The 12,079-nt window shown below is 36.8% G+C and overlaps 2 protein-coding genes across 11 annotated transcripts in view; one reads left to right on the top strand and one right to left on the bottom strand.

Annotated features, from left to right (window-relative positions):
* CCDC66 (coiled-coil domain containing 66) overlaps positions 1–2,613 on the top strand; it is a 54,077-nt gene extending 51,464 nt beyond the window's left edge. For all 3 annotated transcript variants that reach the window (XM_060766083.2, XM_060766087.2, XM_060766085.2), the window contains one exon: positions 2,241–2,613. In XM_060766083.2, coding sequence (XP_060622066.2) covers positions 2,241–2,327 — 87 coding nt within the window. In that variant the 3' untranslated portion in view covers positions 2,328–2,613. The remainder of the gene's footprint in view (positions 1–2,240) is intronic.
* Positions 1–12,079, bottom strand: part of TASOR (transcription activation suppressor) — a 92,080-nt gene that overhangs the window by 19,849 nt on the left and 60,152 nt on the right. For 2 of the 8 annotated variants that reach the window (XM_060766079.2, XM_060766080.2), the window contains one exon: positions 10,477–11,581. The exons of 4 other annotated variants lie outside the window; for them this stretch is intronic. In XM_060766079.2, the coding sequence (XP_060622062.2) occupies positions 11,037–11,581 (545 nt within the window). In that variant the 3' untranslated portion in view covers positions 10,477–11,036. 2 more of the 8 variants (XM_067463533.1, XM_060766082.2) reach the window with 2 other exon arrangements.

Raw genomic sequence — 12,079 nt, 5'->3', positions numbered from 1 at the left:
GTCACATGATTCTGTCAGTTCTAGTTGGGATATTCTTGTAAGACCGTATAGAAATTGCAGTAGAGGGTATCTGTATTGATTATAAGAGTTTGCCTTTCTTCCATTTTTGATATATTTGAAACACAAAAAATTCCTCCCAATCCTCATTCCAGCCATGAAAATAATTATCTGTGGTACTGTGAAGAACTTCATAGTTTTTAGGATGTTGAATTTTGTGCTTGTATTATTTTGCTGCTTTTCTATGTGAAGAGCATACAAGATATATAAAAATTGGTAATGTTGAACTGTACAGATATTAAAATTAAGCTAGATATTATAGGATTGTACTGTTAATACTCTTGGAGCAAAGGAGAAAATGTTTAGCCTTTGAAATGGAATCTTATATGAAAAAGCCATAGTCCCCTTGTGTGCCCTCAAGTAATTTCCGACTTTTGTCAATCTTATCACAGGGTTTTATTGGCACAATTTATTTATGGGAGTTTGCCTTTGCCTTCTTTTGAGGTTGAATGTGACTTGCATAAGGCCATTGAGGAGGCTTCCATGACTGAACTGGGATTCAAACCAGGATCTCCAGAGTTGAAGTCCAACCATTACACCACACTGGAACTACAGAATATGTAGATTGAGTCCTATTCCATCTGATTATTGAGTAATATTGTTAAAATGCTAGTATATCTATATGCTCTTTTGGGTTTTGTCTCTTCATGTCAAGTCTGACTTATGGAGACTCTAGGGTTTTATTGGCAAGAGTTATTCAGAGTCGGTTTGCCATTGCTTTCTTCTAAGGCAGAGTATGACATACGTATGATCACCCAATGGATTCCCTAAGTTGAATAGGAATTTGGTATCTTATCACACAGAGTTCTAGTCCAACACTAAAACCACATTTCTGGCATATTTCAAAAATTGAAAAGTAACATTGAAGCTAATTTCAGTGTGTGGTTATCATGTGCTTCTGTTCAGAACTGACCATACTAACAGGAAATACGCACAGCTTATGATAACAGTGACCAAAATCCAAAATTGTGCAAATGTTTCAGCACTACATGGTGGAATTTCCAAGCCCCTTGCTTATCTTCAGAGATGCTAGGCACCAGACTTTTAATTTAATCAAACTTATACACATATATGTATAAGTAAAAGTAGCTGGACTGTCATTGGAATGGAAATTGGGCTGTTTCTGTCCTTCCAACTTTTGCTTGTTTGACTGTGTGTAGTGGATTTTTTGCTGGATAGTTAGGATATGTATAACAAGATGTGACCAGGAAATCGGTGTTGAGAAACTAAAAGGACAATGAGTTTGATCCAAAGACATCTTTCTCTGAACCAGATATAGACTTTACCCTTAAATTTTATAGAACATTACTAGTAGTGCTTGCTTTCTTCTACTGACTATTCTTCAGATTTAATTCTATATATTCTTTTCAATTGTATATTACAGAAAGGTTACATTTGAGAAAAAGGTTTATGTTCTAGTCAGTAAGCATCACTATTCAAATCCAGGAAATGTTTAATGTGGAAGAAAAATAAAATCCCATCCTTCAGTGTGTTTGCTATATCTTCTGATGGTAAACTCGCTGGAAGATTGGTACCCAAAAGTATGTAGTGCCCTGTATGGTGCACCCGGTGGTCTTTGCTTAAGTTATTTTCTTCCTTCTTTTGATATCTTTCAAAGAGTGCTAATACAACATCCTTTTTCATGACTTCTGCAGGCAAAATCATAAAATTTGGCATGAAAACAGGGTTTTCTCTTGAACATACTCAACTGGTTCAAGGAAGGGCTCCGGATTCAAAATGGCATTGTGTTGATTTTCCATCACTAAAGATTTATATAGGAATTTGTTTCCTATTTAGATTCCCAACATCTTTGGTTCATCTTTATGAGGTTGGAAGGGTAAATGCAATGTTCTTTTTTGTATGTGACATTTTTCTAACAGAATAAGCTGTAACATTTGTGAGAGGGTTTTCAGGTAAATGTAGGATTAAATCCATTAGCAGCTGCCAACTTTCAATTTCTTGGCATTATGTTCCCACCTTCACATCATTCTCTACATGCCAAGATACTTCTTTTCAGACAGAATGCAGCACCAGTTTCATCCTCATCTGATGGGTTTTCTTCCATGTTGTAAGGAGAATGTAATTATGACATCTTCACCACTTTTTTCCACTCTCTATGTGCTGATTACTATTTAGAACGGTTTCAGGACTTTTATGAAAAGTCATGTCATTTGTCTTTCCAGGGTCTTCTCCAGAAGCAGAAAGAATTGGAGACATGTCTTATTCCAAATATCATAAATCAAGAAGAGAACTTTATTTCACCACTTTAGGAATTCCAAGTTCGATGAACAGATACTTTGTTGTGTTGGCACTTTACACTTACTACTGTAATTATGAACCAAGTATACAGAATGTGGAACTTGTTCACTCAGTTGAAGACACTTGAATAAATGATTACGTATTTTGTATGTTTAACTACCAATAATAGAAAGAAAATCTTTAATGGGAAACAGTGCTGGATGTCATTTTGTTTACGTGGAATAGTTGTCTAAATAATTTAAATTTTATGTGTATTTTGTTCTTGGCATGAATAAAGTATTGGATATCTGAACACAATAGCTGCTTATCAGTCTTATTTTATTGTGCCAGTAATGCTTAAATTCACATTTTAAAGACTTCTGGAAAGGGAAATGAATTTCCAGTTAGATCAGGTATACAGCTTTTCTCCATTCATATTGACATGACATGACAACAGTATGAAGTACATGACAGTAGTATGAAGAAAGAAAATATTCATACCCCAAATTCATTTCAAAGTTATGCTAATGCAAAGCATTGTTAAAGAGCCTACTAAATACGGGGATACTGAACAAATTTTATGTATTTTGAAATGAAGGAATAATCACCATCAGTGACAGGATGCTTGAGGAGCCATGACTATTTTTGAGTTTTCTGTTGAAATAAATTCAAAATTAGAATAGCTGTAGGTTTTGTACAAAACAGTGTGCAGGCATGCACGTTAGTCTGAAAGTATAACATGAATTGGAAGAAGCAATCATTTCTTTGGTGGAGGAAGAGAGTTTAGAGTCAGATATTAGATGCCAATGTCAGCAGTGGCACAGACCATGAGGCCAATTTGGAAAGTCAAGTCAATTAAACAGGCAAGGTGAAGGAAGATCAGCCCAAAGAGTTATAGAACACAGCATTGATAAGAAAAATGTGCCAGTTGGGGAAGATTACTGCTCTACAGAAATTTATGGAGGAAGAAAACATCAGCCAACAGTGGCACAAGACTATTCAAGAAAACACCAAAAAGTAGCTGTCTTCTCCCTCTGGTAGCAAAATAAAAATAAAAATAGGGAAACATGAGCTAGTGCTGAATGACATTCATCTTTTACAAATTGGCAAGATGAAAAAAGTTGCTGTTGGAACAGAGATACACTGGAGTTTGCTCAGTGTTCTTCATGAAGCCCAAGACCAACGGGAACTTACATCCAGTTTTGAATCTGAGATATCTCAATGGACTTATGAGGTACCTAGGGCTCAAACTGCAAATGTTACAAACCATAAGGAAATTTTACAAATAGGGAATATCATGACATGTATAGATTTCATAGAAGCATATCTTCATGTTCCAATGACAGCGATGGACAAGAACTTCAATATTGGGAAAATTATGGTATGTTGAAGACTCTGCCACTCAAGCTAGTATCTTAGCCAAGGGTATTTACAAAGGTGTTGATACTGATGGTGGCATACCTCAGACAAGACTACTAATTATGCCTTTAGACACCTAGATGGACACCTCTGTGGGTTGTTTGAAGTTTTCCAATGAAAGGAAGGATAACTTAAAATAGCACTGTGACACTCTTGATAATCCTACAATCTGTAGATGTGGACATATGGCCAGTCACTTTAAATAAAGTGGTGGCTGACAGACATTAGATTTCCACACACAGAATCCAGTTCAAGTGACAACTACTGTGAGTCTCATATGCTGGGAGCTCACTGCAATGGACATTCAACACAAGATCTTTGGAATGTTTATGACAGGACAGTATAAATTTTGTAATTAAAAGCAGTGTGTCCGGCATTTTTAGTATCCATGGATATGGTTGCGGGTCATGTTTTGGTGACAACAGGCGATATGACAGAACATTCAGTCACAATCACAATGTTGAATATCTCTGGTTCAGGAGTCCAGCAGATTACTCCTATGTGCAGAGGAAAATCTACAGTCAGTATCATTAGAAAAACTGCAGGAAAAGCTGAATGTGCAGGCTGACTTTCCCAGTTGGAATATAATACATCTAGAGAAATTGATGCTTCATCGAGTAATTACTTGGAATGTTAAGCAACATGTTAGTATCGTTTTGTATAGACATATGATTTGGCGATCTCTTGGCCAAGAGGACTATATGCGTTTCCCCTAATCAAAAGACTACAAAATGTGCTAAAAATACAGGAAGAAAGCACGTATGTGATTTTGCTAGCCTCATATTGACCCAAATGTCAATGTTTCCCACTATTAATTCAGGAGCCCCTTGTGGCGCAATGGGTTAAACCCTTGTGATGGCAGGACTGAAGACGGACAAGTCAGAATTTCAAATCCAGGAAAAGCGCAGATGAGCTCCCTCTGTCAGTTCCAGGTCCCCATGCGGGGACATGAGAAAAGCCTCCCACAAGGATAGTAAAACATCAAAACATCCAGGCATCCCCTGGGCAACGTCCTTGCAGATGGCAAATTCTATCAACAAGAAGTGACTTGCAGCTTCTCAAGTCGCTCCTGACATGAAAAGAAAACCTATTAATTCATATATAAGTATACCGAGATGTCCAGATCTGTTGAGGTTGGAATATCTTCACGGGAAGACGTTTTTGACAAGTGCATCCATGGCATCTTTCCCAACTGTCCAGATTTCCGTGAGAAGTCTTCCAATTGGAATTGAATACACATAACTATTTCACTGTTTGAACCAATTAAGGAAGCATAGCTATGATTGGTCTTTCTGGAGCTACGTCAGTAAGAAGGATGTCCGAGTTGGCAGCTTTGTCCGTTACTTGAGGTTTGTGTAAGTTTGACCAAAACAATTTAATACTGTCTTTGGAGCACCAAAGTAACAGTATTAACCAAAGTATATTTCTAAAAGTATAACCAAAGTATATTTTAACCAAAGTATATTTCTAAAAGGGGATATAATGAGTTGATTAATTTCCCGAAGTTCTGCCCCAAACTAGTGCATGCATTGATGCATAGATGGCACACTTTGGATTTGCAAAGGGCAGACATAGTACATACAGAAAGGGCATCACAATTGTGTTATTCAATCCATGTACGTCAAAGAGCATCAAAAACTGTACAGTCAAAGGTTGCATTCATTTATATTATGATTTGGTCAAGAAATCAATGTTTGGCAGCCTTCAATGAGATTAATGGCTTCCAGAATTGGTTATGCAGTAGTAACATCATATTTGGTAAATGATTGATTTGTGTAAGGCATTATGAATTGAATAGGTACAGATCTGCCAAACCAACATTTGAGTGATCAGTATTTCAGGAAGCCATATCTTAATGGACATCCCGCCCTTATAAAAGGGTTTTGGTAAGTTCCATTATTGAGTGAATCGATTCTGCGATGCCATCTTGAGAACCATGAAGTATGATTCTGGGATGGCTGGGAGGAGCAACCCACACTACTGGATATATAAAGATATACTGGTGCAGTGATTAGTTGGGCAGGGCTTAATAATGAAACTTTGGGGAAGGGAAGAAGTCTTAACAGCGTTGATCGAGAAAGAACATAGATTAGATGGTAGACATAGATCACTTTAGTACAATTTCCCTGCCTAAGTATATACAATTTAGAAACACTATAGAATACAAATCAATATTCATCCAACTGGTAGCTTATTTACAGAAACATATGCCATTCTGTTTTTCTGCTTTTGTTTAAGTATACATCAGTTAACATGCCTTCTGAAAAAGAAGCTTCCTTTTATTATGTTTTCCCCTGTCTCTGGTCCTTTGCCAAGGACTGGAGAAACACAAACTGTTGGGGTTGCAGGTGAATGTGTGCAGCAACCAATAAAGCTTAATCAGGAAAAGAGCAGGATTCCATTCTAGCTGATGCAACTACAGTCAGTCCACATTTGCTGGGGTTAGATCACAGAATCTCAGTGGAAGTGAAAAATTGGGAATAAAGAAATTGTTTTTAAAAAAAAAAAATTGAGAGAACCCCTTTCCAGGAACCTCTAGTTTTTCCAACATGACTCTATGGTCAACATCTGTTGGAAGCCGACCATAGAATAGCAATTGAGAACTTAGACATTGCTGGAGAGGTGTTCTCTCTAAAAGTCTCTTCCTGCATGACTGGAAGAAGTTCCTGCATGACTGGAAGAAGTTCTTCATATGAGTCCCACTGGGGAACCTAGGGATTCCTAGTGAAAACACTTTAATCAAATCTGTGAATAACCAAATTTACAAAAGTAAAAACCACAAATATAAAGGGGCACTGTATAGACATGTGCGTCCTTACAACAGGCAAGGTTAAAAAGCAGCTGTCTTTGGAATCTTAATGAACATGTGTGAATGGTTAAGGAAGCAGAGAGAAAAGCACAGAACAGACAAGCCACACATGTTTTTAAAAGTACAGATTGGTAATTTTGTTAACCAAAATTGAATTTTTGAAAAAAGCCAGAAGATAGTGAAAGGGAGAAAAAAAATCCTGGATGCATTTTGGAAGAAGCCCTGAAGTGGTCTCTACGATTCCGAATATTTTTTTTTTTTACTCATGAAACGCTTACCTGATCTAGTTGTTTCATTTCACATACCTTTCGTTCTGAGGAAAAATAGTCTGTTGAAATGGCTTCAAGCTGCTTTTCTTTCTTTTTTGTGGCGTAGGAACCTATCTCTATGCTTTCCAGGTTATTTCTGCCTTCGGTATCAACGTTTCTGATAAAGTAGTAATATCCAGGAATCCATCTACTTTTTAACCAAGATATGCCTGTATTAAGACTTCACTTCTGAAGAGCAGAGTTCATGGTGTTCTAGTTCCATCTGTTTGTTCTGCCATTCAGCCTTACCTTATCCTCACCAAGGTGCCCTAGAGGTCAGACTTCCATCACTTATGGTTGTCATGGTTATGACATGGAACACACTCCAGGTAGCCTTGAGAGGTGAAGTTTAGTTTAACACTCTCCTCATTCCATATATTACTATCAAGAAGGACATCACACCAAGGAATGTAATGGAAGACAGGAAGATGTAACCTTTGAGTGCCCTTAAGAGTTTGCTACAAGTACTTTTATTGAACCAGGTGGTTCACCACAGTCACGTTAGACATATCCAGACAAGCGCCCATTATGAATTTGGAATGTTATTACTGTACAGAAACAGTATTATTTCAGAGACAGAACTTCAAATTTTCTAGATCCAATTTAACTACAGCCAGAAAAGAATTTTCAACAACATGAAAAAGCTAACTCAGCTATATTGCAGTATTTATTTATACTACCAATCTCTTCACAGTAACATCACATAAATTATATATTCCTTTCTCAGATTTCCCCCACTTATCTAGCCGACTGTCACACTGGACTACAACAGTAGGTAAACAGTAGGTGGTCTCCAAGTGGGCTTTCAAGGGTGAGCAGAGATTAAATCCCTTTATCTGCCATAGCCCTAGTTCTACACTCAAATCAATTTACATTAAACATTTATATTGGTGCTCTAGGAGGGCTGGGGATGACAAATCATGCCAAAGAGGAAGTAGGGCCAAGAGGTTTCTTCAACATTACAATAACAACTCAGTGTTAATCTGATCAGTGGATCTCTTTCCACAAAGAGAATTATGAGAGCATATAATGAGAGTTAAACACAGCTCGGCGCCAGTTTGAGTAACACTATCACCACTATAGTGGTTTATTTAGACTTCCTTGAACCTGGAATTACCCCCAAGCTTTGCCTTTTATAATAGCTTTCAATTCTTGACATCATTTACCATGGAATTTGAAGGCTTAAAGAATAAAGAAAATATAAACTTGTAAACAGATACTGGAGTTTTAAACTACAAAAGCAATTTCTAACTTGGCCTATGCATACTCAAAGAGTAGTAGTATGTACACTGAACTAAGAAGTAAGCTAGGCTAAAAAAGGTGACTAATATAAGTTCACCAAAGGAGCTTCGTAGTTGGGTATGGATTTGAAAGGCAACCAAGCTACTACTGAACACTGATAATGTTTTCAACATTTCCCTGCTTGGTTTATTGGAAAAGAGTCCATTTTTGCCACGACTGACTAGGTTATTTACTGGCTATTTACATGTTTGTTTTAATGCTGCTGTACAGTTATCAATATTTAAATACATACACAACTGTTCTTCCACAAAAGAGTGTATGTTTTATTTCAACTCCTTTGAATTTTATGTAAATTCTGTATATTCTTCTCTTTATCTGCACCGTATTCCCTATCAAAAATATCCAGAAGTAGCCATATGTGCTGTGCACCAAACAGAACTAAAGCCAAAAATCCAGTAGCAGCTATCTCTCTTTTGGGTCACCTCTAAAGCATGAAACGTCATGCATGCTTTTTGAAGCCTCACAGGCTTCTTCATCAGGCGAAATGATAAAAGTCATACAGGAAAAACATGGCCTGCAACCTAAGATTCTTTTAATTAAGGTGGTATTGAGGGATTCTAAGTCCATTGCATTTACTGGCCATATGAGGGCTATGAACTAACAGCAATAAGACAGGTAATAGAATTTCAACTTCCACTCGCAACAGAAACAGCTTCTCTTAAAATTCATATTTCTTTATCCTGTGCAAATTTAACTGCTCCTTTCCTATTCTCTATAGCATTTCTGAGGTATGCATGTCTCCCTCATGTTCTGGATGCCAATTCCCAGCAGCTCTAACCAGCATAGTCAATTCCCAGATTATGGGAGTTGAATTGCAATATCTGACAGCTACCCTCTCTGCTTCTTCTGTCACTCTTTCTACAGCAACATTTTAAACCTACTACTTTTAAGATTTATATTATGGATCATAGTCCCCAGAAAGGAATATGTCTCTTCATTTTTTTTACTACTACATTCAATATTTATCTAGCCAACTGCTTTATCTAACAATGAGTGTAAATACCCAGCATTGTCTGGGTGTTGAAAGTTGACATCCTGTCCACTTTCTCCCTTCTCCATGGCAGTTTCCTCCCTCATACACATCACTTTTCTTTCCCTGTGACATCTCAGAGGGCCATTTCACCTAGCAATGGCCAATCCTTTACCTTGCAAGTCAACCCAATGACTTCACCTAGCAACAGCCTTTGTGGTAGACAGAAAGACATAGTTTTATTTTATATATATATATATCACACACACACACACACACTTCTCAGATTATTCAACTCACTTCTTTTAAGCTCACACGCATATCATAAAATCATAGAGTTGAAAGAGACCACATGGGCCATTCCGTCCAGCCCCCTGCCTTGCAGGAAAAGTACCCTCAACAGTATGTAGTCAAAATCAAACAGTCATTACCAAAGTTTGTCTTCCCCCATACTTTTTTTCCAAAGCTTTTTACAGGATCTCTCCTGTATATTTTAAATCTCAGGTTACCAATGTCAACTTCAGCATTATATACCTTAAATTTATTAGATCTGCAGCTTAGCTTTATTTTCTATTGCACACCATTTAATGTACTATTTTAAAGCAGAAATGGTATATGATACACTGAAAAGGATAGATTTTTCAAGTGTTGAAACATACCAACATTTACTACATGACATAAATCACGACATAGATCATATTTTGAAATGCTGCACATCAGCTGATGGAAAATTTCAATTTTATGTACACAAAGGATGCAAATCTTTTAGTGGAATACTCTAATCATGTGAAGTCTGTGATTACATACCGCAGCTTTCTCAAGTTGTGACGCTGTTGAAAAAAATCTTTCAAGATCAGAGACAGAATCCCATTATCAAGGCAGTTCAATACTAAGCCTATACTTAATAGTGCATTGAATTTATAATACAACTCCAAATTCAATAAATCCAGATATTTCAGTGAAACCACTGGTTCAGTTCAACATGCCCAAGATGAAAAAGAATGGTTCTCCTAATGTTTCTGGGCTTCAGTTCCCATCAATCCTAGTTAACCGATGAGAAGGAACACTGAAAGCAGCAATGCAACCGTAGCTAGAGAACTTCATATTCCCCACCCTTTCTGCACAAGATTAGCATTCAAGTACTGATGAACAATTACCTGAGTATCTGTATGCAGTTAAATTTTAGTATCTCTAGTAGTAAGAGAAATTTCAGTGCTCAGCTTAGAAAAGTAATCTTATATCATAGTATGCATTACTACAGATTTGATGGTGAAATATAATCTGAGTTATAGTAACCAAGCCGAGAAGACCTCATTAATCTATATCCGTTTACTCAAGTCAGATTGCAAGACAAAATGCAACTTGCTACCAGGTCCCATCTGGATGACTTTTTTTATTTTCAAAATCAAAACTAACCATTGGTTGTTGTAACTGAGGTATGTAGCCAAAAATCCAAAATACTTGTTAAAGTAACTATAATTGCCTTTATAACTATATATAAAGATTTTGTACAAAACTTTAACATACAGACGTAATAGCTTTGATAAAGAAAAAGTGGTTTCAATATCCTGTTACACTTTTCTTTAAAAATGAAGCCATCTTCTTTCACATATGCTTCAAGCAAACATTCACTTTACAGTAAGACAGACTTCAAGCTGGAAGTCTCAATTACAAATGAACTACAAAATGTAAAAACTTAAAAGTGCCAACAAACAAGTTCATTCAAGTACATTAAATGTTTAAAAATATATATATTTATTTCAAACTTCAGGTGCTTCACCTGATACAGACCATTCATGATTTAAGTTAAACAAGAAAACATTTTGAGATAGACAGGAAATGTTTGACAGATCGGATAATAGAAACTGCTAATCCACTTTTTTGAACAAAAAAGTCCACAACGAGTTATTTTTAAAAACCATTTTAGCTTTACTTAATTCTGTTTGGAAAACGGTCTGATATCCCAGCTATTGGGAGATGGAGACTGGCCCATGTTTAGGTTCTGACTGTAGGCAGACAGGAAATAGTTCCCACCTTCTTGGTTTTGATTTGTAGACATGGGGTATGCTGGTCCCAGAAATGTCTGATGAGTGAGAACATTAAAGTGACTGAACTGATGGGGCACGCTTAGCTGTCTATTGTAAATCTGAAAGTTATTGAGAGGAACTTGTTCTATTGAATTAGTTCTCTCTCCTTCAACAGGACGTGTTGTAGAGACAGGTGTAACAGGTTGTATATCCTGCATATCAATTTTAGATGTTTTTTCAGTCAGAAGGCAGTGTCGTCCTTCAGCAGGCAACAGTGCATCAGCTTGAGAATTTTGATCACAGTCTGCTCCATGGAGTCCTTTGGCCTCTGTCTCAAAAGCTTTCACGTGAGAGTCATACTTTGAGGCATCATTGCAAACTTCTATTTGTGATGTTTCATCCCCTGAATCCAAAGACATGTCCTCCTCATCCTTTTCGTTTTCTATGGGAGCTACATTAAGAAGAGAAAAATCCTACTCTATTGAATATAAAGTGTGTTTCAAAATACTACGCACTACTCACACAGTTAGGCTTCAGGCCAGAAAGTCGTATATCACTTAAGGGCTGGTCTTCTGTCATTTTTGTACTCAACAGACATTTAACCCTCTGTGACCATCCGGATATTCCGATGCTAAAAGCTTCTGCGAAATGTGTTCATGCTTATTGTTGGGAAACCCAACTTCCGGCTCCAAAGGATTTAATGTCAAACAGCATCTAAAGTTATACAGTAAGTCAGTATTTGAGGCAAAAATTAACAAATTACTGACATCCTTCCTTCTAGTTTTTCAACCAATTCTTCACAAGCTTTACAATAACCCCTCTATATCAAATGGGATTTCTTTGGAGGCCCTGCTAAATGATCACATATCATTACTATCCTATTTCATCATCAAATTGTGATCTATAATTTGGATACACTATTCCTTTACTTATTTAAGGATAGACAGAC

This window comes from Anolis sagrei, chromosome 2, assembly GCF_037176765.1.
Source record: "Anolis sagrei isolate rAnoSag1 chromosome 2, rAnoSag1.mat, whole genome shotgun sequence".
In the NCBI taxonomy this organism is placed as follows: Eukaryota; Metazoa; Chordata; class Lepidosauria; order Squamata; family Dactyloidae; genus Anolis; species Anolis sagrei.
This window is presented reverse-complemented; position numbering and strand designations above follow the sequence as displayed.